The 24,483-nt window shown below is 35.4% G+C and overlaps 1 protein-coding gene across 1 annotated transcript in view; it reads right to left on the bottom strand.

Annotated features, from left to right (window-relative positions):
* The window catches only part of LOC137387823 (cadherin-87A-like), a 54,722-nt gene that overhangs the window by 23,796 nt on the left and 6,443 nt on the right, over positions 1 to 24,483 (bottom strand). The window contains exons 7-26 of the mRNA XM_068074336.1: positions 21,668 to 21,928; positions 21,172 to 21,256; positions 19,911 to 20,041; positions 19,388 to 19,612; positions 17,819 to 17,977; positions 17,441 to 17,605; positions 16,719 to 16,780; positions 15,857 to 16,097; positions 14,609 to 14,626; positions 13,350 to 13,553; positions 13,021 to 13,093; positions 12,331 to 12,512; positions 11,711 to 11,837; positions 9,957 to 10,102; positions 8,585 to 8,723; positions 6,211 to 6,432; positions 4,800 to 4,975; positions 3,256 to 3,399; positions 2,293 to 2,406; positions 1,791 to 1,953 (exon numbers count right to left, since the gene is read on the bottom strand). Of these exons, the coding sequence (XP_067930437.1) occupies positions 1,791 to 1,953; positions 2,293 to 2,406; positions 3,256 to 3,399; positions 4,800 to 4,975; positions 6,211 to 6,432; positions 8,585 to 8,723; positions 9,957 to 10,102; positions 11,711 to 11,837; positions 12,331 to 12,512; positions 13,021 to 13,093; positions 13,350 to 13,553; positions 14,609 to 14,626; positions 15,857 to 16,097; positions 16,719 to 16,780; positions 17,441 to 17,605; positions 17,819 to 17,977; positions 19,388 to 19,612; positions 19,911 to 20,041; positions 21,172 to 21,256; positions 21,668 to 21,928 (3,037 nt within the window). The remainder of the gene's footprint in view (positions 1 to 1,790; positions 1,954 to 2,292; positions 2,407 to 3,255; positions 3,400 to 4,799; positions 4,976 to 6,210; positions 6,433 to 8,584; positions 8,724 to 9,956; positions 10,103 to 11,710; positions 11,838 to 12,330; positions 12,513 to 13,020; positions 13,094 to 13,349; positions 13,554 to 14,608; positions 14,627 to 15,856; positions 16,098 to 16,718; positions 16,781 to 17,440; positions 17,606 to 17,818; positions 17,978 to 19,387; positions 19,613 to 19,910; positions 20,042 to 21,171; positions 21,257 to 21,667; positions 21,929 to 24,483) is intronic.

Below are 24,483 nucleotides of genomic sequence, written 5' to 3'. Positions count from 1 at the left end.
AATAACCGTGCTAACAGCCGCAGGTCTGGAACCAAAAAGAGAGTCAAAAGGCCCTGCGCCAGAAAGTCAGCTTGGGAGAGTCCTAGACCGCAGATACACGCTGCTTATAAGAAGCAGTGACAGTAAAAGCTGCATGAATCGGACACAAACATATACTTGAAGTTGTGTGTCTGTGGCACAAAATACTATACAGTATATCTGAATAGCTGGAAATGCGTTTAGAAAAGCAAATGTCAAACATTAAGTACAAATTGCAGCTTGCTGCTTCACACCACAAGACTTGATGACCTAAAAACTTGAAGAAGAAAAGACTTGAAGGCTTCATCAACTACCTGAAGCAAAAAATAGTCAGGCATACAAAATAATCTTTACTATAATAAGACCCGTGTCCGTCTGAAGCCCCGTAAAGAGTGTTAGGAAAAAAGATTACCTCACACAAGAATCGATCTTAAGTATTCCATTTTGTAGCAAGGCACGCTACTAACTGCACGACTCAACCACCTCGCCATAAGGAAGACTATTTGTATGCATAGTTGTTACACCTGATGATTTCTCACGGCGCGTGGGAATAGCAGAGTAGGCCTACTAGATTTGATAATTGTTGGAGAGTTAATGTTTATCAGACATTGTATTGGCATAGAAACAGAAAAGATACTTTTAGTCAAGTACTAGTGATTATGTTTTTGCTACTCTAGAACTTTTTCAATCAACAGTTCATCTATTTTTGCATCAGTCAAATCTATATTTGTAGAGTATACTAGACCTGCACTACCATAAATGGTAAATTTGAACTAAATGCACTAAAAGTGAAATAGTGTAAAACTGCATGAATAAAATAACACAAATGAACATAAATGAACTGCACTAATCAGGAATATGTACTCATGAGGACACAATATTTTTACATTAATATTGTCTTTAATTCTGAACTAGTTAATCTGTGATGCTTTTGATTTTGCTAGATTTCAAGTGATATAAATTTTATTTCATCCAGAAATAGGCTGGCTCAGTTTTAGTATTTGTGGCTATTTGTTTTGTATTCCATTGTATAATATGCCCCGATGGAATGCTTGCTGTGAACAAGACTAGTTCTATCTGAAAATATAATCCTTTCCACTACTGAAGTTTCACACCTATTCAGCCAGTCAAATGGTGGATACCGGTGAAATTCCTAATCATTTTCTTTTTTGTAGATTTTCAAGTCCGATTCTTAAAATGTTGTTTTCAATTGTGTTTGTAATTATTTTACAATTTTTTTAGCAATATAATTTTCTCCTTATGAGAAGTTTTAGGGAAGCGATAATGGAAAGTGCAAATGTTTGTCATGCAATATTCGTGCTAGTAGAGCATGTAAACAAGGGGATGAAAAAAGTAGTCAATGCAGTAAGAAGGCTCTAAAGAAAGCTAGTAATTTGACTTCACTATGGAGCTAGAATGTTGTGGATATTTCTAAGGTAGATCATCACCATTGTTGTTTAGCTCTCTCTTTCTCTCTCCCCCTCTCTCCCCCTCTCTCCCTCTCTCTCTCCCTCTCTGATCCAGTATGTTTCACAAAATCTAGCACTCATATTTGTTATAGTAAGGTCATGAAGCATTCCAAACAAAATTTGTGAAGAAGTGATAGCATTTCCTGCATTTAAGCCAAGAGGTCAAGGTTTATCATTGTGGCCTTATACTCCACTTATTTCGCTAGTACGTGGTACTACACAGACAAGTAGACAAGGAAATCCTACAATACCTTTGGCAGAGATGCGACTTTACGTAGGCTAAGCTGGGGTAAAATTACTAACCGCTTATAAGGTTGTATCTAACGGCATCTCCCAAGTCTGCATCACTGGCCAATATCTGTCCAAAGATGGTGCCTAAACCGGCAGTCTTCGGCACAAAAAATGTGGAAGTAGGTTGTAGGCAGACAGGTGGATGCTCATTGGTGTTGGTAACTATTATTGTTACCTACATTAAATAGGGGTTTAATGCAGTGTTGTAACAAGAAGGTAATTTATAATCCATCATAAACAAAACCTAGGATATTCAAACCATACATTTTATAACAAATGACAGACTACAGGTGAAGCATCTAAAAATATGACAAAGCTAAATTGAATAACAATGCAACAGGAAAAACACTATGTTCAGCACAAATCCAATCAATACAATATTAGAGATGGGAAAATAAAGAACAATACAGAAACCTGGTTCAGACTGATATTTCTGCACGACTCAAACACAAAAGTTACGGAAGAGGAATATAATAAGTCTGAATGAGTAAAAGATTACAGTTGAGATACTTACAGTAGTTGAAGTAGTGTGACCTCCTTGAAGGTCATCAGACACTTCTACTTGTAAATCATACTGGTCTGTCAGCTCAGCATCAATTACTGTCCCGTTCCTCACTCCGATATTGTGCTAAAAAATACTATCCTGTAAAGTTGCTATAAATGAGACAAAAAGCGGAAATATTTTAATAACTTAAAAAACAATGTTTATAAAATAAAAAATCTGTGAAACGAAAAAAAAACAAAGTAAACGAAAAAATAAAAACAGGTTGCTAAATAAACATATCAACTGTAAAAATGAAGACAGCCACATACATCTGAGTTTCTAAATTGTTTAGCAAGGCATCTTAAAGCTGATTGGTCCATGAGTAAGGATACTAGTTATTGACCAGGACATATAGTGGTATATTCTAACATGTTCGAAGAAAGGCAGCACACAACTTGTTGGCGATTCTTTTCTACTTTTTCACTGAAACCATTAACGCAGCTACTACAAGGTTGGATGAAAGGGATGAAAATACAAAATAACGAGTCCCACATGCCAGATGTTTTCTGCTATGACATGCCTTATTGCTGTCATCAAATATAAATTGAGCTCCGCAAACCATTTATTAAACTTTTATGAAAGCCATTTATTAAAATTTTTTATATTGGAATAAAAAAATGACTTGGAGGCACCACAAAAATCAAAAATGTATCTGTCAAGACGAGAAACTGTGCATTACTTTCACAAGCCAGTAGACCAATCACGTGGTTAAACGGCTAATGGAAAAATTGTTTATTGAAAAAATCTACCGACCGTTCCAGACAATGATTCCATTACAGTTGTTTGTAAAAATAAGCCAGTTTTGACAAACATGAGGTGAAAGTGAAAAACTCAAGAACCAACATCTACCAGATGAGTCAGAGTTCATAGACTCTCATTTAAAAAAGGCTAAAAAAAACTTCATTCACACAATACAAATAAGTAACTCTATACCTGATCATCAATATAGAACAGATAGGAGTATTGTCCAGTTAGTTTATAGTAAAGTGTAGTGTCTTTATCAGCATCTGTCGCTGATAAAAAATCAAATGGAGTATCCTGGTGGTATGTCTGTTCCCTCAGCGAGAATATATATGTCTAGAATATAATTCAACACGGAACTTTCATCAAAACATATTCAAGCAAACTAAAAACTTTGCTCTATTGTTACTAGAAAAGCAGTTTTTTGTGCCATTTTTTTGGAAAATAGGACAAGAAGCAAACACTGGCGGGAGCAGATCTAAGCAGATATGAGTAGCAATTACTAACATATTTCTACAAGAAAGATTAAAATTACAACTTCTAAACTGTTAAACACTGAGTCATATACGGATAACCAGTTATGAATATTTCAGCAACAGAAAAGGTTTTACTCAAATAAAGTGACTACTGCCTTTTCATTTTCCTTGAAAACATGTACTAAAGCACATTATATTTAACATTAGCAGTAAATAGTACCCTGACAGTCTGGACTGCTGTGACAGTTCATCAGGTTTGGTGATAAAGCACAGAGACTAAGTATATGTAGAACTATTCTAAAAAGTTGGAAGGTGGATAATTAGCCAGTGTTGGACTCGGGTGTCGAGCATTGTCGAGCTCCTAATCTGAACATCACGAGTTCAAGACCTGTATGATGTAATCTTTTTCCCTAACCTCTAAGCTTGACTTCAGACAAACAGACACGGCTCTTATTATAGTAAATGTTCTTGTTGCCTTTATTGTTAGAATTTTTGTGTTGTACAACTGTATTATTAGGAGAGTACACATCCTGTTAATTAAGAATTTGGCAAAGACTTTTAAAGTAAATTTAGGTTGTCATCCTTTAAGTGGGTGGGTCACACAGTTGCCCACTGATATCTATAAAATTGAGAATTGCTCCCCCTTTCGTTTTAATCTGTATTAGAAAAGAGCAGACTACTTTGACTATCCTAATTAGTAATCTTATCTACAACAAACTTTCATATATAGATGCTTGTCTGGATATAGAGTGGTTTGAACGGGTTGCAAGTCCCTCTATTAATATCACCATCTCCAGATTGAGTATTATTAGTAAAGCTAAATGCTATAGGTTTATGTTTCTGAACACGGAGTATTTTTCACTACCCAAGCATTTTTATCCCTTACGGTCATGAATATTTTCTATAAATACTGCATAGGTTTTCGCAGTACATTTTTGCTAAATATACATATTAACATATACGCATACATACCAACTTGAGCTCACATTTTATAAATTTACAGCCTTGCTATTTGTGATCAGATTTGTGTGACAGAATGATTAAATAATCTAATTTTGTACTAAAACTACTTTTGAAAAAGAAGTTCAATTGAATTTGCTAAACGCAATTAAATATTAGCAATAATAAAAGTTATATATTGTATGAAAATGATCTATATTCAAATAAAAATAGTTTTGATAAACTTTTACTTTAATAAACTTTGATATTCAAAGAACAGGCGTTCAGTTTCACCAGTAGTATCTCATATCTCTAACTTACATCTCTGCTGAAGACAGGCATATTGTCATTGATGTCTATCACATTGACCTGTAGGGTAGCGGAAGAAGCCTGTCCACTTGCAGTAACAGCTTCAACTACAATCTCCTTCTTTTTAATGAACATCTCCTCATACTCAAGTTCCTCATAGTCCAGTTCCTTGAGTAGATGTACTTCACCTGAAACAAAGTCAGGATAAATCAACTGTCTATAGCAGTGGCCTCCTTCATTTCTGCTGTTATGAAATTCTCATCTACTAATCTACTAAAATAGACCTACCACAACAGTGTGTTGTTTTCGTGATTTTCAGCACACTGTGAGAAGTTATCCACTCTTACTCAGGCCTAATCTATATATATAAATCTCAAAGTCTGTCATCATGCGGTCTGTCCAGCTACAGCTATTAAATTCTAGGTATGAAAAATCCGCTTCATGCTAGATTTGATCTCAGTACCTCCCGTTCACCAGACGATAACCTAACCAATTATTCCACGCGAGATGCAATGGATTCATTAGGCGATATGGGCCATTACCTGGGTTAAAATACACTTAATCGCACTCTGCGTTATGCAACGCCACTAAAGCTTGCTCTCCCCGCTCTTACTAGTACCGTAAGTTTAGCGATACGGATAGTAGCTTACTCAAATTAGTCATTGGCAATGTGCCAGGCTAATGGCATGTGGCAGACAACTACATTACCTGTCACTGTCTATAGACTTTTTTTAATACTTGTGCAACGCCGGGCATTCGGCTAGTATCTATGTATGTACATGAAGATGTGCTAACACTTGTGTTATTATATATCATAGCTGTTGTCCATTATGATAACATTTTCCTTTGAATGGTGTCAACATATAGCCAAAAGAAAGCGAAGGTTAGTGTAACATATCTAATAATAACATGACTTGACTGTTACTAGTAGTTGCCTTACGGTTTTAATTATCCTCATCAGTATTAGCGTGTCCAACTCATGCTGTACCTATATTTAGTGTTCAGCTGAGTAGCGGTAGGTTCCGACTCAAATAACTCTGGTATGTCTTGTACCAGGAAAGGACCTAATAGTGAGAACTCTAACCCAGGAGTCATTGCCTTTGACACTCACTGTTTGTAATTCGAATGATGCAACAGAAACTGCGACTGGCGACAGTTTTTTTTTGCGTAATCTTTATGACGCACAAAAAGTGTTTTTTACATGCACTGTATTATTGTACAAGCACACATCAGAGCTCATAGCAGCACTTTAAATAGAAGGCATATCAAATTCCATCAATTGAACAAAATGAACCATATTTGACATGTCCAATAGAAATACTATTAAGCGCTATGTCATATTGCCCAGACTAGCGTAACAATATTACAAAGATGAACCCTGTAGTCTGTTAAGTAGATTTTTTAGCCTCTGCTCACTGCTTACCATTAATCTCAACATTGAAAAAATTGTCAGGATCTCCAGCAACCTCTCTAAAAGTGCTTATGACCTCTCCAGTTTCGCTGTCGACTGCCACCAGGCGGAGTATCAGCCCTGTGCTCTCCTCACTCACATTCACCACTATTCTTGGATTAGTGAGTGTCCATGGTTCGTTCAGAAACAAGGGTGTGCCTACCCCATCTTCTCTTATAGTTATTTGAACTTGAGCTATAAATAGGTACATTGAGCTATAAATAGGTACGTTGAGCTGTAAATAGCTACACTGAGCAATAAATAGGTACGCTGAGCAATAAATAGATACACCGCTAACACCTCGACTGCTAGAACACTAGAAGAATACACAGCATTTTGATTTCGAGAATGACTTACAAACTTTCTTACTTTTGCTGAAGTAAGTTTTAAAGACTGTGATTTCTACATGTCTACATAGTTTCTCCATTTTCATACAATTAAAAGTTAAATGAAGGTTTCAAATAGGTAGCTTGTGAACCCTATAGACGGTATCCAACCCAGTGCAGGGCCTGCTGTGCCACTCCCAACCAAGACTATAAAAACTCGTCAAATTTTGGCGAATTTGCACCAATTGTTTCTGCTCTTACATCAACACTGTCCCTGATAAGAACTTATTGTAGTTGGAATACAATAACACCCCTTGAAGGAACCATACTAGCCCTCACCATTTGGAACGCATAATATGAAGGACTTTGACCTGCTCTGATGGTCAGGCAGTTAGATCTAGTTTAAACAAGTTGAAAATAAAACAAGTAGTAATTTACTGTAACTTACTGACCAGGAGAACTCATGTTTGAACCAAGTGCCTATAAAACCATTCAGTTCAAGAATTCTATGGCGCTTTACAGTGCCTCGCGTTGCGTGTTCACAACTCGAGTTGTACAACTCGAGTTGTGAACACGCAACGCGACTTTGTAAAAGTAAGGTGCAATATATTGGTATTACAGTAGCATAACCGTAGATCTGGTTATATTAACAATGGTACATCAATAGGCACCCAATAGCTAATAGAAATTAAACTATGTATGTACTGTAAAACTAGAGCTAATGGCGAATTATACTGTGCCGAGTTTGCAACTCGAGTTGTACAACTTGAGTTATATTTACAAACTCGAGTTTGTAAATATAACTCGAGTTGTACAAATCGAGTTCATCAAAAACCCAAGCCGAGTTCTTTCAACAACAACTCGAGTTCAACAACTCGGCTTGAGAACATCTCATCATTTCATTTTCTTTAGCTATATTTTCTATATGGAATTTATTTTAGTGCATCAAATTTATTTATTAAATTTGGTTTATTTTCTTACGACGTTGAAATAATTTCTATGTTCATTTTCGGTGTTCATTCAGTTTCTTGTCAGGTTCTAGAGAGATAACTCTTTTTTCATTTGAAAAAGAAGTGGCCCAGCTCCCACATAGATTGTTTTTTAGTTTGCTTCTTACATTCTACAATTGTTTTTGTCTCGCTATATTTATAGAAATAAATATGCACAAATATCGCCAATATATATAATTTAAATGTGTATATATATTTAAATTATTATTATTAAATTTCTGTAAATTTTCTGTAAATGAGACACCCCAATTACTCACTTTGTTTTTTTTACAAACCCGTGTTAGTTTTGCGTAACACAACTTGAGTTCATCAAAAACCTAGGCCGAGTTGTACAACTCGGCAACTCGAGTTGTACAACTCGAGTTGTGAACACGCAACGCGAGGCACTGTAAGGCGCCATAAGAATTCAGTAAACAGATCACGAATCTCTCTTATCTCAAAAGAATTGACAGACATTTCCTTTTGAAACCATCTATGAAATGGCCATTGAAACACTTCTACCTCACAAACCCCAAACTCCAAGTCAAGGACACCAAATTTGTACTAAAACAGCTATAAGTACGGTAATAACAGCTGTATAATAAATTAGATGAAAGAATGGATTCTTATAAGTCACAATTTTCTCCAACATATAGAGGTTTTAACATATGAAAAAAATCTTGGAATTAATCAATTTCATATGTAAAAATTTGACTTAACTTTTAACCCTAAAAAGTTTAAAATTGTAATCGATCTGCTACAAAAACATTAAATTTGTAACAAACTCTATTTCTAATTTATTTCGATTCAATACCAAATAACATCATCAACTTTTCCACATTTTTGACAGTTGTTAGTGTCAGAGCCTCTTACCAAGGTGACTTATCGGTAGAACAACTTCTGCACTTGAAGTAAGGCTTACACTTGTATTCTAAGCAAACAATATGGTAGAACAAAACATTTTCTAAAAGGCAGTTTTCTAATTACTAGCTGAGATGAAGAGCTAATCAAAGCAGAAGTCTTGTGACTCACCAAAGCCTTCTTGGAGACGAGGTTCTTCTCCCTGGATATCTCTGGCCCTTACCACAAAGCTTATGCGTGAGACAATGTTTTCATCAAATGGTAAGCGAGTAGTTATCTCCCCATTCAAGGAATTTATTGCAAAGGCATTCTATAGAAAAAACAAAATAGTAAGAATTTACATTAATTCTAAATAACATACATAATTAAGGAGATTACAAGTTTATCTTATCAAGTTTAACTTCTGAATAGACTTGAAGATGAGCATGCACAAAAATTTATCATATAGATTTTATCAGAAAGTATCGGTATTTTTTATCATTCGCAATTGTTTGTAGTGTTTGATCAAAATCGACCAAACTTAGTCTCGATTAAAACACTCAGAAGAAAAAATGTGTGAAATGATGTCACTAGTTGTTTTTATACGAGAGTTAATATTGGCTATTGCGTTCAAATTGCAGCGTTGGGTGCCTTACTCTGTCGCTCTCTTTGCTACTAATGTATAGGCGTCATAATCGCACTTTTGCTTGATCTGAGTAGTTTTACTATGATCATGTTTTGTCGATTTTAATCTTGAAACATCCTGGCACTCAGACCACGTCAAACATCAAAAACCATCACAAATGATAGAAAACTACCGATACTTTCTGGTAATATCTACTAAATTTTGTGCCAGTCCATCCTTAAAGGATGAGATTATCACTATGGAGAACCCTAGTTACGGCTGATGTTACATATTGTAATATGTAATTAGTTTTTACTGTGATGAAAAAATCTATAATCACAACAGTGTAGTAATCATTTTTACATGTAAGCGTAACCTTGACAACAGTAGCCTGAGATTCTCAAAGGGTTTAGAATGAGCCGTGGGTGGATTGACTGCGGGCTAAAATTACTAGCTATACACTAGGGCTGTGGTTCTCAACCTGTGTTTCGTTGAACCCTAGGGGTCTGCTAAGTCAATCTCAGGGGTTCAGCAGAGGTCTCTCAAGGCAACAGCAGAAGTTACACTGAGCTATAAGGTAATGTCTTTATGAAAAGTAATGTAATTTGTGGTGTTCATGCTATGTATTGGTTTTGTGCTTTGAACATGGTGGTGTTAGTGCAGTTAATTGTTGCCCCAGTGAAGCATATACCAATGTCTTGAATGTGAAAAATATCATATTTAATTTTTCAATAAAGAAATGTTCAGTGAAAATGCATAGTAAAAGTGAAACTTGGGGAGTTCAATACATCCGACAAGGTTAAGAACCACTGCACAAGAGCCATGCTGACAGTACAGTTACCTATTGCTATAACATATATACCATTGTGAAAAATGCAATCGGGATAGTTTCAGATGCATGCGATTAGCATTGTTGATCAATAAAATCAATAAACTAACCATAAAATCAAAGTTTGCTGGGTCGACTGATATACCGAATTGATCTGTAGCTGTGAAATTTCCAGGGAGAATGTCATATCTCAGCTCACTGCCAGTGTCCAAGTCGAATGCATTTACTTGTATAACTTTGGATCCAATTGGTGTGCCTAAATAATGAACAAACAATGAATATCAAAGTTATAAAGTGCATACAACTCCAAATTAAATGGCATTGCTGACTTTTTGAACTAATCTAGCAAGATAGAGGACACTAACATAAATTTATTTAGGATGGTTTTGAAACAGCACCTGCTGTCACAGCTGGAATAGTCTGTTCTTGGGCTATCTATTTTTTTTCCTTGAAATAATAGCGATTTTTCATACATGTGAGCCAAAACCCTACTCACTGCCTGCCAACGGGGGTCCGCACCTCGATTAACCAAGTTGTTGCGCACATGGAGCCTTCATCAGTTATTTGTAATGGTGCATTTTTTGAAATTTTCTTTCTTGATGAAAAAAAATTCAATTCACTCTTACAAAAAAACCTCATCTACGATACAAAATGGAAGCAGAGCAAATGGTCACCGCGCAACATCAGATAGACTTACAGAGAAACTAGCACAAAGTTTTTGTAAATTTTATCAGAAAGTATCAGTATTTTTCTATCATTTTTAATTGTTTCTGATGTATGAGGTGATCTGACTGCCAGGATATTTTAAGATTAAAATCGATAAAACTTGATTGCGTTTAAAACGCTCAGAAGAAAAATACGTGCGAAACGATGTCACTAGTTGTTATTGCTGCAATAGTTGACATCGTGTTGATATAGTTTATATGCAATTATAGACATCATAATTGTACTTTCGATTGATCTAAGTGTTTGAACTGCGATCAAGTTTTATTGATTTTAATCTTGAAACATCCTGGCAATCAGATCACCTCAAACATTAAAACAATCCAAAATGATAGAAAAATACCGATACTTTTTGATAGATTCTACAACAATTTTGTACAGGTTCATCATTAATAGGGAGCTAAACCTTTTAGCTATCCGAAAAATTAGAGAGGTAAGGTAACATAACTCTTAGATAAGTACTGTATGTGGCGTCGGTATAGAAACGAGGTAAGGTAATACTAACTCTCAGATAAGTACTGTATGTAGGGGTCGGTATAGAAACGAGGTAAGGTAATACTAACTCTCAGATAAGTACTGTATGTAGGGGTCGGTATAGAAACGAGGTAAGGTAATACTAACTCTCAGATAAGTACTGTATGTAGGGGTCGGTATAGAAACGAGGTAAGGTAACACTAACTCTCAGATAAGTACTGTATGTAGGGGTCGGTATAGAAACGAGGTAAGGTAATACTAACTCTCAGATAAGTACTGTATGTAGGGGTCGGTATAGAAACGAGGTAAGGTAATACTAACTCTCAGATAAGTACTGTATGTAGGGGTCGGTATAGAAACGAGGTAAGGTAACACTAACTCTCAGATAAGTACTGTATGTAGGGGTCGGTATAGAAACGAGGTAAGGTAATACTAACTCTCAGATAAGTACTGTATGTAGGGGTCGGTATAGAAACGAGGTAAGGTAACATAACTCTTAGATAAGTACTGTATGTAGGGGTCGGTATAGAAACGAGGTAAGGTAATACTAACTCTCAGATAAGTACTGTATGTAGGGGTCGGTATAGAAACGAGGTAAGGTAACATAACTCTTAGATAAGTACTGTATGTAGGGGACGGTATAGAAACGAGGTAAGGTAATACTAACTCTCAGATAAGTACTGTATGTAGGGGTTGGTATAGAAACGAGGCAGCTTGTTATTGATATCTGTCAACTCTATATAGACAGTAGCAGTTGCTGACCTTCTTGGTACCCCACCATCTTCTGCTTTCACCTGCAAATAGCAAACGTATGTCAGATGTACAGCCGAGACAATGACTGAACAAAGATCACCTTCAGAATATGTGTGCAAAGAAAAACTGAGCGACTGTCCGCTATAAGAACATTTGCTTTAACGTGTGGTTCTTTAGGATTACAAAGGAAATTTTAGAATTAATCCATTTCATATATAAAAATTTAACTTATCCTTTAACTCTTGATAAGATTAAAGTTATAATCCTTCTGCTACAAAAACAGTAAGTTTGTAATAAACAAATTCTATTTTTTATTTAATTATATTTGTTATCAAATAACATCAATTTCTCCACATTTTGGACATTTTTTAGTGTAAGGGTCTCAACTATTGGAAAGACAACTCCTGTACTTGAAGTAAGCTAATGTGAACCTTTTGTATCTGAAGCCAAATATTTCATAACATACTACTCTAGAGTAATAGTATAGTTGGTATCTACTACAAAAACAACAAATAAACGCTGAAATGTATTGACCTGAATGGCGAAGTTGTTCTCTGCATCGTAATCTAACCCAGAGTTAACTGTCATCTCTCCAGTAAGAGGGTTTACATAGAATCGTTGAGAGTTGTCTCCACTTATTATCATGAATGTTATCTGACCACCTGGCTCATCCGAGTCATCCTCATCAGTAACACTGATGTTGACAACATTGCTTCCTGCAGAATAGATGTCTTCATAGAAACAAAAACGACTTCACTCGAGATCGCTATGAACTACAAAGTTTGACGTTACTAGACAACCAATTAGTGACTACATAGACTAATATTAGGTCAACAAATTAGTGACAACACAGAACAATATTACCTCAACTAGTCAGTGACTACACAGACCAATATTAGGTCAATCGGTCGGTGACGACACAGACCAATATTAGGTCAATCGGTCGGTGACGACACAGACCAATATTAGGTCAACCAGTCAGTGACTAAACAGGCCAATAGTAGGTCAACCAGTCAGTGACTACACATACTAAAATTTAGTAATTATAGTGGCAGCATACATGTAGTTGTGAACCAGATTTACTGTGTTACCTAGTTTGCCAAGGCTGGTCATTTAATACAACTATAATTTAGCATAGATAATACGCTCATTCTAATTATCAAAGAGTCGCAACTTCAACTTCATAAATTTCAAAATCAGCTCATGTTAATTATGTACACTCACCAATTGGTGTGGATTCTGGGATACGCTTCCTGTAAGTGTCAGACTGAAATCGTGGGGTATAATCATTGGAGTCCTACATATATAAAGTATAACCATAGAAAGTAAAAAAGCTTAAAGTGTCAATTACGTTCATACTCTTAAACTAAGGGTATGTCTATTAGAACAGTAACAAATTTTATAGTCATTTTGGCTATATTAAAAATGAAGCAAACAAAACTCAATAACTCTTGCAATAAGCTTTGAACATCTGATCTCAATAAATAAAACTCTTCATATTATTTGTAGTTCAGAAACTTTGAAAAGTTATAAAGCGATATATCGTTTCTTACAAGGAGAATGACGACTATCTTCGCTGTGTCATTAAGCTGGCCATCTGAAGCTTCAATAGTCAAATCAAATTGGCGGCCATCTTGTTTTAATAATGGTCGCCTGAGAGTCAGCACGCCACTGCTGGGGTGCAATTGAAAGGCATCATCAGCCGTGTTACCCGCGATGATCCTGTAGGTAACAATTTCTGAGTCCTCGTCTATAGCCTGTGATTACAGAGAAATATGACAGACAATTTTATAACTGCTCCAAATACATAAAAGATCTTCAAGGTTTCCATACAATCCTAAATCATTAATATCATTAATAGCATTAATGTATTAGTGATTGTCATACATATACTCAAGTCATTAAATTAACTTAAATCATTAATACATTTTATTAATAATAAATTAATAAAAAGCTATACATACGACATCGTTTATTTTCTATCGAGACCATTTAACGTTAACGTGGTTTGTGATGTAATAAGGTGTATGCTTGAAAATAAAACAGGCAGTATTTAACCACGATTAGAGGTTTTTCTCAGATTTTTCACTGCTGTTCAGTTTATGACAATTATAATTCTACTTTCACTTCACATATGTTAAAAGAATTCAGAACATCAAATCTAAATAAAAAGCTAAATAAAAATTATCTTTTATGATGGGCCAAGAAAGGATCACTAGGAAAGGCTGATGCCAGATTACTGGCACAGTCTACGAATTATTCAACTAATACCCAACATATTACTTTACTTTTTAAACAAAATAAAGCAAAATAAAACTCAACATTCAGTAAATTTTATTTAACATATAAATTGGGGTAAATAACATTAAAATGCAAAATCGAAACACGGTAATATCGAAACACAAAATCAAAGCGATAACTTAAATGTGTGCATACAAAACAAAATAAATAGGTAAGCGCGTAATGAGGCAAGCAAGCTAGTTGTAATAATCTAAAGTCCGATATATTGTGTATGTACATGAATATATCATCTCTCAACAACTAACACTGACTACAGAACAACAATTATTGCATGTGCGGCTCTATTTGCGTAGCTGTGAATGTGCTGTGCCAAGTTTACTCTGAAAAGCCGGAGTAGTGAGGATACCACCCTTCTCTCTCTCACTATTGTTATTTATCAACTAACTTCCAAATCGGATAGAGGGGTGGTATCTAAACTACTAATAAAGACGAGAGACGGAAATAAAGGAAACATAGACGATGTGTGACAATAACATATTGAGACAAGGGAACATGAAAGCAAGGAGCCTACCGTGAGAGAACTTGTGGCCTAAAACAGTAGTTAGTGTTATCAACTCTAACGGACATAGGCAGGTATATCCCACTTATATCCCACTTGTTGGTTAAGCACACAGAATACTAGTGTGATATTGATAAAAAGTTTGATTTTAAAAGCAGCAGATGTTAATTTTCAAAAATGAAGAAACACAGGCTACAACTATTCATACAAATTTTAATTTTCATGCAACTCCTTTGAATGAGTTCTAGTGAGTAAATTAATTGCAAAAGAGCTTGACTGAAATAAAACTTTGAGCCATGAGTAACCCTGTCAATTCAATCTCTGTTGGTGATACTCTACCGCCGTCTATAACATGAATAGATGATATCTAGTCCATAACAAATCATGTATTATCTGTCTATAGCATAAATAAATTAAATTTAGTCTATAACAAATCATATATTACCTGTCCATAGTGCAAAGAGATCAGATTTTTAGCTTAAGACTATGGATTGTAACATGAAGGTGATTTGATCTAGTTGCCTAAGTCAGTAGTAAATTCACTTAAACATCATATATAACCTGAGAGTGATCGTTTTCAAAAACAAGTGTCATGTATGTCAGTTGATCAAAGAAAACAGAATCGTGTAAATACAGCGCATTGTAGTGCAGGTCTATTGATCAGCTAAGAAATTAATAATTCTACAGCCCAATTTTACACAATTGCTAGTACCATAAAATATATATTTGAATACCGTGGCGCCATATTTTTCAACCCTTCCCCTATAATGGCGGTCATATAAAGGTGGCATTTAATTAGAGGTTTTACGGTGGGTTTAATTCTTAGCAAACACTTGTCACAGTCAAAAGAGATCTGTAACACACAGATTAGAGATTGCCAAACTAGAAAGAAAAACAATTAACACTGAACAAAAAGTTTAAACCTCGGTTGAGTGCTAGAAAAAAGATTGCATTGTAAGGGATTCAAACTCATTACTTTCAACACGATAGATTAACACTTAAGCAACTACATCAATAAACTACATCAGCTTTTCCAGAATAATTATACATATAACTATTACATCAGACAATCTCTCAAGGTGCACTAGGCTTCCAGGGTACTAATCATAAGAGTTTTATTTTGTGAAATTGCCAACTAAATGCTTTAGCAAGATACAAATCTTCAACTATGGAATATAAATCAGCAAGTTGATATCACGAATGATGTGTGAAAGTAATTCTCAGATGATGGAATTATGAAAGACTTCACTGCTGACTTACCCTGACTCTCACTGGCTGCTCAAGAAACATTGTTCTGTTCTCATAGACGCTAGCATTATAAATGTGGCTATCAAATCTTGGCCCATAAGGAAACTCGCTGTCAAAGTTTACCACGAAGACAGCAGTAGAAAATCTGCCTCCACCATCAGTGACTAGTAGCTCAAACTCAAACCTAGCCCCGGCATTCTCTGATGGGTCAGACACAAGATATATGCTCCCCGTCTCATTGTCAATTCTCACTCTATAAGTGTAGATACAGTGTACTGATTGTTAATCGGTCATCGACCAAAAGGTTTCAGAATTTATCTCAAGTCACGAACCTTATACTCAAGATCATTCTTACTAAACGCTGCCACGCTGCCTTCAAAGGTTATTAATGATGAACTTACATAAAAGTTTAGTATATTTTATCAGAAATTATCGATATTTTTCTACCATTTGCAACTGTTTTTGATGTTTGAGGTGATCTGACTACCAGGATGTTTCAAGTTTAAAATCGACAAAACTTGCTTGCGGTTAAAATGCTCAGATTCAAGCAAAAGTGTGTGCAACTACGACGTCTAGTTTTTAGTTATTGGTATAGTTATTATGAAGTCTTTACACTTCGGCAAATAAACCCAACATAATAAACGCATAACGCTACAACTTGAATACAACAGCCGATATCAATAACGAGAGGGACAGGCAGCCACTCAACTAGTGACATCATTTCGGTACGTTTTGTCTTCAATCAGTTAACTGTCAAACTAGACCAAGTGAAATTGCGCGCCACCACCGCTTATCTTTTCCATAACAATCCAAACATTTTTACCTGTTTGAAACTCAAGACTAACTGAGACTAAACACTATTAATCATACTTACATGTCTGAGGCATCTATGGTGTAGGTCAGTCTACCAAAAACTCCACTATCCGGATCAGTAGCCTGTAATTGACAAAGAAAAGAAAAGTTGTCATACAAAGTTACTGCTCCGGAGTAGAACCGCACACGATTTTACACAAATCATTAACAGCTGCTAAAGTACAAACCTTCCAGGCAGCAACCTGAATATATTGATAAACCATTGAAATCAACTTAGACACATTTACTATATGAATACGAGACCAACTCCCAAAATGTAGTCACAGACTAGTGATGTTGGTTCTATTACTAGTATTTTACTATAGAGCTTACTCTTTTAAACTATAATCCATATTTCACTCTTTTTCAAATAAAATTACGGTAACTCCATTTGTATAATACAAAACAGCAAAAAAAGCTAACGATAACACACATACTTTCTTTAGATACCCTATGTGTGTGCAAACCAATAGAGCAAAATGATTAGCCCGGATAAACATCTATGAGCTAGATTTTGTCTGAACACCTAGTTAAATGTCTTCATGAAAATTAAAACCTGTTAATGTATCACTGTAACATCTGCTACTCGATGGCTAAACCCTTTAAAATGAGCGACAAATCTTCCAATTTTTAGAATGTTGATAATGCAATAGAGCTTTCCAGAAGCAAGTAGGTAGGAATGACTATTAGTCCTCTAAACATTATTATGAAAGTCAAGGACAAATATTGTATAAGAAAGCATACAGTAACGGTGAGAAGCAGAGAACCAGGCTGCACATCTGGATTCACTAGCTGAGTGTAAACACCCTGTTCAAAGTAGGGCGAGTTGTCATTCACATCGAGTAGGTTGATCACCACGGTGGCCGATCTCGTCAGATTAACAGACTCAGAAGTGTCTCTTGCTGTTATCTGAAAAAAATCAAATGATTGGTGTAATGAACCATTGTGACAGGCTGGAATAACATGCATGGGAGTTATCCTTCCTATAAATAATAACTTTGATTAGAATTATAAACTTTTTTTAGTTTATTGAAACAATGCTAACCTCAATAAATGTGAATTTATTGGCTCAATATTTTTTTAAGGCAGACAATTCTAAAGCATTACATTTTATAAACTCACAATCAGCTCCATGTAGCGATATTCTGGTTTTTCAAAGTCAAGGTTGGCTTCCTTCTTTACAGCTAATGAGAGCACCGCACTACCAGTGCCATATTGCGGTGACAGCTGAAAAGTGTCACTGCCAAAGCCTGTCATTTCTACGCTAAACTGGTTGTTTGGCTACAAAAAAGAAAATATATCCCATCGTCATCACTGAGATATACTTTTATACTAGTTAGACAGAGTGGAATAATCAGACTGTGTGGAGAAATAAACAGCAGGTAATCTTATAGAGGCACTACAAATATTTTTATCTTGCGCAAAACTATAAAATGGCTAACGAGCAAAGCAAGAGGTAAATTCTAAAAAGGCAAAACTGCAAAAACTGAAATACTGGTCTTGTCTAACAGTACACACCAAGCATACTAACTCATACACAATAATGTTTATTTAACAACTGTTCACATGGACAAAATACAGGGCATGATATCTGCTTTGGACCACACAGAACTAGCTTCTCCAGTAGCTGAACAAAGCCATTGTGTAGAACCCTAACTTCTTGTCATTCAAGATAAGATGCATTGAAACATTCCAAGCCATATTTTTCCAAAGCAAAATGATTTAACAAATGCAAAATAACAAATATTGTATGAGTTGTGTACTCTTGCAATATTAACAAGCTAGCTGTTTAGTGAGTTCATTTGTCAATCTTCGTTTTATCTCTAAATACAGACATCTTAACAAAAAATTACCACTACAAGACAGTAGAATGTACACTGGAGTTGTGTTCTTCTAAGTTGAATAATTGTTCCTCTAATGATATGGCGATGATTACAAATAATAAAAAAGTTCCTAGTCCAGTATAGTTCAAGTACAAAATCTTAATAATAACAATAATGAGACATTGAACCCGGCGTACAGCTAATTTTTAACTGCTTAAAACTTCAAGGAATAAATGTTGACTTTCATTTGATTCAAAATCTCTCAACTGCAACCTGTGAGCTCCTTTTCCTACAACAGGCCATAAACCTCGCAAAATGGTACAGAATGACTAAACAAAAATTTAACCAATCAAACGACCCAATGACATTAACTATGTATTTAGATTGGTCAATTCTAGTTCCTCGCTGTTACATTCACAACTTCTAGTTTATGACAGAAAACATGGTTCATGAGTAAAACTAAATTAAACAAATAAATCACTACAACTTTGAACTCTTTGCTAGTACCTGTCTAAACGATTGCTCTCACCACAATTGGGTCATGCTATTGATTCAATCACAGAAATGTTTTATTTTTGTCACGAAAATAAGACATGCTTTTATAATTAATAAAACTTGTGCAGTAGTTATTTTTGTGAAGTTTTATTGTTTGAAATTTTTCCAATGCAACCTGAATAGAAAAATTCAGCCTGAAAAACAACCTACGTGCAAGGGATAGCTACAGATATTGGTGAGAAACATCATGGTTATAATCTAAATGCTGACATTAAACAGTAGCATAATAATACTTCAACTTATAATGTTACCTCAACACATAAACATAAAATGCTAACAAACATAGAGCGTACTATTACGCTAATGCACTCACTGGAATATCGATGTCTATGACAGACAGAAGAAAGCCAGGCAAGTTGGTGTTGACACCTAAACCTTCTTCAACATCCAGAACCAAAGGCGCAATCAGTCTCTCATCTGACAAAGCTCCCGTATAAAATTCTGGAGCATTGTCATTGATGTCGAATATTTGCACTGTTATATAAGATAATGTTGAAGCAGTCTCATCAATAGAGCCATTTGGGAACAACTCTGACCCCTGCACGATCAAAAATATTGAGATAAGTATTATATTCTAGGAGTTGTCTACTGTAGAGGAAGACAACTTTCATATATAAACATGTAAAAAGTTTTTTAAAAGAACACGGTGTGCGAAATAGGTATAAACTATGAAAACCAGTGGTAAAAATTATAAAATTATAAAGCACTGCAACAGCTTTTAAAAAGCTATAGCTTTAAAGCATTGCTCATCAATAAAATTAGACATCCCAAACGTCAGTAAGAACACTATAAATAGCTCAAACTCATCATGCAATACAAAAGAAGACAACACCAACCTTAATAGCTACAGTATAAACAGCCTGCTGGTGAAACTCCTCTCTGTCCATTCTACTCCGGACAGTAAGGTTGCTTTCAAATATTCCGCTGTTGTTTTGTAAAGGAGACAGGTCTAGCCATCCTCTTGTATCTAAAAAGGCAGCAAACGAACAATATAGAGGAAACTAGTAAAAACTAAATAAGTCAATGAGAATGAAGGACTTTCCACAAAACAAAAGTTTCTTTTAAAGGCAAAGGTATTTCTATTAATCTAATTGTACAACAAGTTCAATGGCTATAATGTACACCAAGCTACCCCAACAGTTCTAGAGATTCAGTGTGAACCACATTATCTCAACAGTTATAGGAGTGAGAATCACAACTAAAAAACTACCAACCATCAAAATTTGCTCTGCAAAAACTACCTACATATATATGTATATGCTGACTGCAGAAACATATTATATTGCAGATGTGCTGCACTAGTGAGCACAACCCGTGCTGGTAAGCAGCAACCTAGTGGCGAGATAAACAAAAACTGAATTCAAAATTTAGTAATATTTATAAAAGAACAAAATTTTACTTTATGTGAAACAAAGAAAATTTAGAATAAAAACCAATCTACTAACCTGAGGACAGGTTAGTAGATTATAGTTAGTAGACAGGTTATAAACTAAGAAGATGAAAGCCTCTTTGTTAACACAGTGGAAGGTGAACTGCAATAGTTTAAACCAAAACCATGGATTATGAGAAGCGGTTTCTTTTTATAGCAGAGATATGTCAAGTCTGGTCGAAATCCAACTGGGTACATTTTTAATCTTTATTACGATATAATATAGGAAAGCGGTTACAAATATTCAAACCACAGTTGTATCTTTGACATAAATGTACATATTTGTTACTGTTATGAAATTTTTCATAGCAACATATTTACAAGAGGAATATAGATACAGGTCAAATTAAATGGCTTACATTAAACTAGTATGATTCATGTTCCAAAAATCAGTCATACAGTGAGTGTAGCAAATTACATGGTTGGACAACTTCCGATTAAAGCGCAAAAATTGAAGCGCAGAAAGTAGCGGGCCTTGAAATCACAACTAAAATATTTACCATCAGTTTTTATGGGGGAGCCATGCTTATAAGAGAAAAAAATTTAACCACCTTATCACTAAAACCAGAAAATACGTTGTGGTGCAGACTTTCGAGAAGACAATTGTATTCAGTGGTTTGGCATTTGATGAGTCAGCAAGACCCTATTAAATGAGTCAAACTGTTTACCATTAAGTAGATCTAGCACGATTCTTCTTGGAGGTTGGGCCTCTCTATCTCCATCTCTTATTGAAACGACATCTATTACAGAACCCTGGCAAAGATAACATTTATTGTTATCTTTGAGATAGAAAAAAACAGCAGCCTACAAAACACTCAATAGTGATTGAAGACCATTGGTCATCAGTGAGTATAGTGACCATTGGTGGGTATAGTGACCATTAGTGGGTATAGTGGTCATTACTGGTCCTTAGTGAGTATAGTGATCATCAGGGGGTATGGCGGTTATTAGTGGTCATCAGTGGGTAGAGTAGTCATCAGTGGTCAATAGTGGTACACATACAATAGTCACAGTAGTCATGACATTGAAAACCAGTAGCCATAAATATCCCAGTTATCAGACACCTTAAGTACCAATTACGCTTGGCAAAAAATAACGAACTTGTTTTATTAAGCGTTGACAGACATAAATTAATTTTATCGACGAGTATACAGCAGCACTTACGACAGCAAGTTCTTCCCAAGGACTTGGAGAATATGGAGCTCTGAGGAAAACAGGCAGACGATCTTGAGAGTCCAAAATGTTGATTACAAAGTTTTTTCTTGTAAGATTAAATGGTGATGCAGTATTGATAGCCTCTACAGTCATTATGTAGCTCCTTTTTGTCTCAAAATCAAGAGGAGTTTTAATTACAATATCCACTGAATAGTTGCCATTGCTGACCTGTCGAGGTTCAAGGTCGAATGTGTTGCACGCCTCACGAGACTAAAATTATTAATAGAGATAAACAACCGTACAAGTAAATATTTCACTTGACACTACAGCCACTACATATACTGTACATGTCTGTAACCCAGGCTATATCATGGTCACATTAAAAAAACATCAGGATGCTTGATGAGATAGCAAAAATGTTCTCTAAAAGGTAGCTTTAGGTCTAACTTGATCAAAACTAGTCATTGCTTTACTTGACTCCTAAAATACATATTCAAGCTGAATCTATATAATATCTATACAACTTTTTATTTACACAGTGAATATGATAGCTCAGGTGGGTGGATGTTAAATCCATCTGGTGTGAAACAACTGCGCTTCTGTTTGCCAGAAGGCCTCATTGCCATCAATTTTATTCAAAACTGATAACATTATTCAGCATCTAAAATAATTAAGCTGACGATGTCTGTTGACAGCGCACAAGGTAAAATGAAGCTCAGCTCTATTATACCAGGTTTTCTGTCTTTAAACCTCTTCTACACCCGTCCCCTAAGGCTAAAGTGTATTATTTAGGGCTGGGATGCGCACATGCGATGGCAAATATTTGATAGCCGTGACCCTGAGCTGTAAACAGGAGTGTGAGCTGTATGACAACTGCCCTGCAACTTAGAGAACTGGTAACAAAAATCAATCCAATTTTGAGCAGAAAGACCTTGACCAGAGCAACTCATAAAGGCTGCTCTGCAGTACATTGTTATTGCAGTCGTTGAGCACTTATCAAGCTAAGCATGAAAAAGCAAACTGTCTCATATCTATGGTATGCAGGGCAATGCTAACTGATAAAAAAGAACAACGCAGATTGGGATTTGAACTTCGACTTTCGAACTGCATTCCTACAACATCTACCACTTAACCAAGAAAAGGCTATAAACCATAAACAGCTCTGAACATTTGAACACGCTCTGATAACTAACTACCTATGGCTATTGACCTGCATGGTGTTGCAAACAGTGCTGTCAACAGTGAAAAGTTCAGACAATATTGCGACAAATTTTGGCGCAGCATAGCTCAAAGAAAGCTAATGCTAAATGCACAGGTAATACTGTATTCTACAAGCAATGTGTCGCTTTCATCACACATTTATTCTTTGTATTTTGTGAGATAAAAGCGGTGACAGTTAGTTTAAACTCAACAGTGGCTACGCGTTGTCATAGCAACACTTACATCCTCTCTGTTCTGAAAGATGACAAAGGCAATGACTGTATAATGGAAAGGATATGAGACATTAAGCCAAGCACAACACAAAGGCCCTGCATATTTATCAATTCACCAATCCTCTAATAACCTAAGACAAAATCCGGTAGGACTAAGCTTATTCTTTAAGACAGCGCTGCCAACTCTTATCCATTTAGTTTTTACTGATAAGTTCTACAGCCATCATTATTTATTATTGTGTCAGTAAACGCATGTTCTATGGAAACTGAAAATGCGTAAACAGTTTGATTGGTCATTAATTTTCTACTAGATCTTACAGTACCATTAGTAGAGATTGTACAGTAACAATATTAGAGATTTCACAGTAACAATATTAGAGATTTTACAGTATCAATATTAGAAATTTACAGTATCATTAGTAGAGATTGTACAGTAACAATATTAGAGATTTTACAGTATCAATATTGGAAATTTACAGTATCAATATTAGAGATTTTACAGTATCAATATTAAAGATTTTACAGTATCAATGTTAGAGATTTTACAGTATCAATATTAGAAAACTACCGGTATTTCTGTTATTAAGTAGTCAATTCTTGTTGTCAGGTTACACACGGTATAAAGGAAACACAAATACAGCAATTACATGAGACGAGGCAACCTGAAAATGACAAGCTTTGTGTATTGACTTGAGGAAGCTAATATACTCTAATAAGAGAAACTGTCCCCTTGCAATAATCACTCAATTATTGAAAGAGGTCTGCCTCTAGAAAAACTAACGGTAAATTTTCACACGCCTTCATCTGTCATCATCTCAGTGATGAAATTCAAAGATGGAGAGTACTAACTATGACTACTGCCTGCACAGTACCCTGAAACAACAGAGACTGTAGATACAGTAACAAAAGTGACTGTAGATACAGTAACAACAGTGACTGCAGATACAGTAACAACAGAGACTGTAGATACAGTAACAACAGTGACTGCAGATACAGTAACAACAGTGACTGCAGATACAGTAACAACAGTGACTGCAGATAAAGTAACAACAGTGACTGCAGATACAGTAACAACAGTGACTGCAGATACAGTAACAACAGAGACTGCAGGTACAGTAAACCTGAAGTTCTTTAACAATGCATTCAGGTCAACAATAAAGTCAGCATTTTACAATATCCATAATCAGCATGAATTAATTAGTAAATATAAGACCATAAACATAGACTGAGTTCCTATAAAGACAATGGGTATAAAAATGGTGTGTGTTTATGCAGACTAAATATAAAACGTTTTTTAAAAATTGTATATAAACAACATGATTTTTCCGTGACCAATTTACCAACTGGATAAAGTTTGGTAAAATCAATTTCATACTGTAAGAAGCAGCGCTG

Source organism: Watersipora subatra, chromosome 1 (genome assembly GCF_963576615.1).
Source record: "Watersipora subatra chromosome 1, tzWatSuba1.1, whole genome shotgun sequence".
In the NCBI taxonomy this organism is placed as follows: Eukaryota; Metazoa; Bryozoa; class Gymnolaemata; order Cheilostomatida; family Watersiporidae; genus Watersipora; species Watersipora subatra.
Note: the sequence above shows the minus strand (reverse complement) of the source record. Positions and strands in the feature narration are given on the sequence as shown.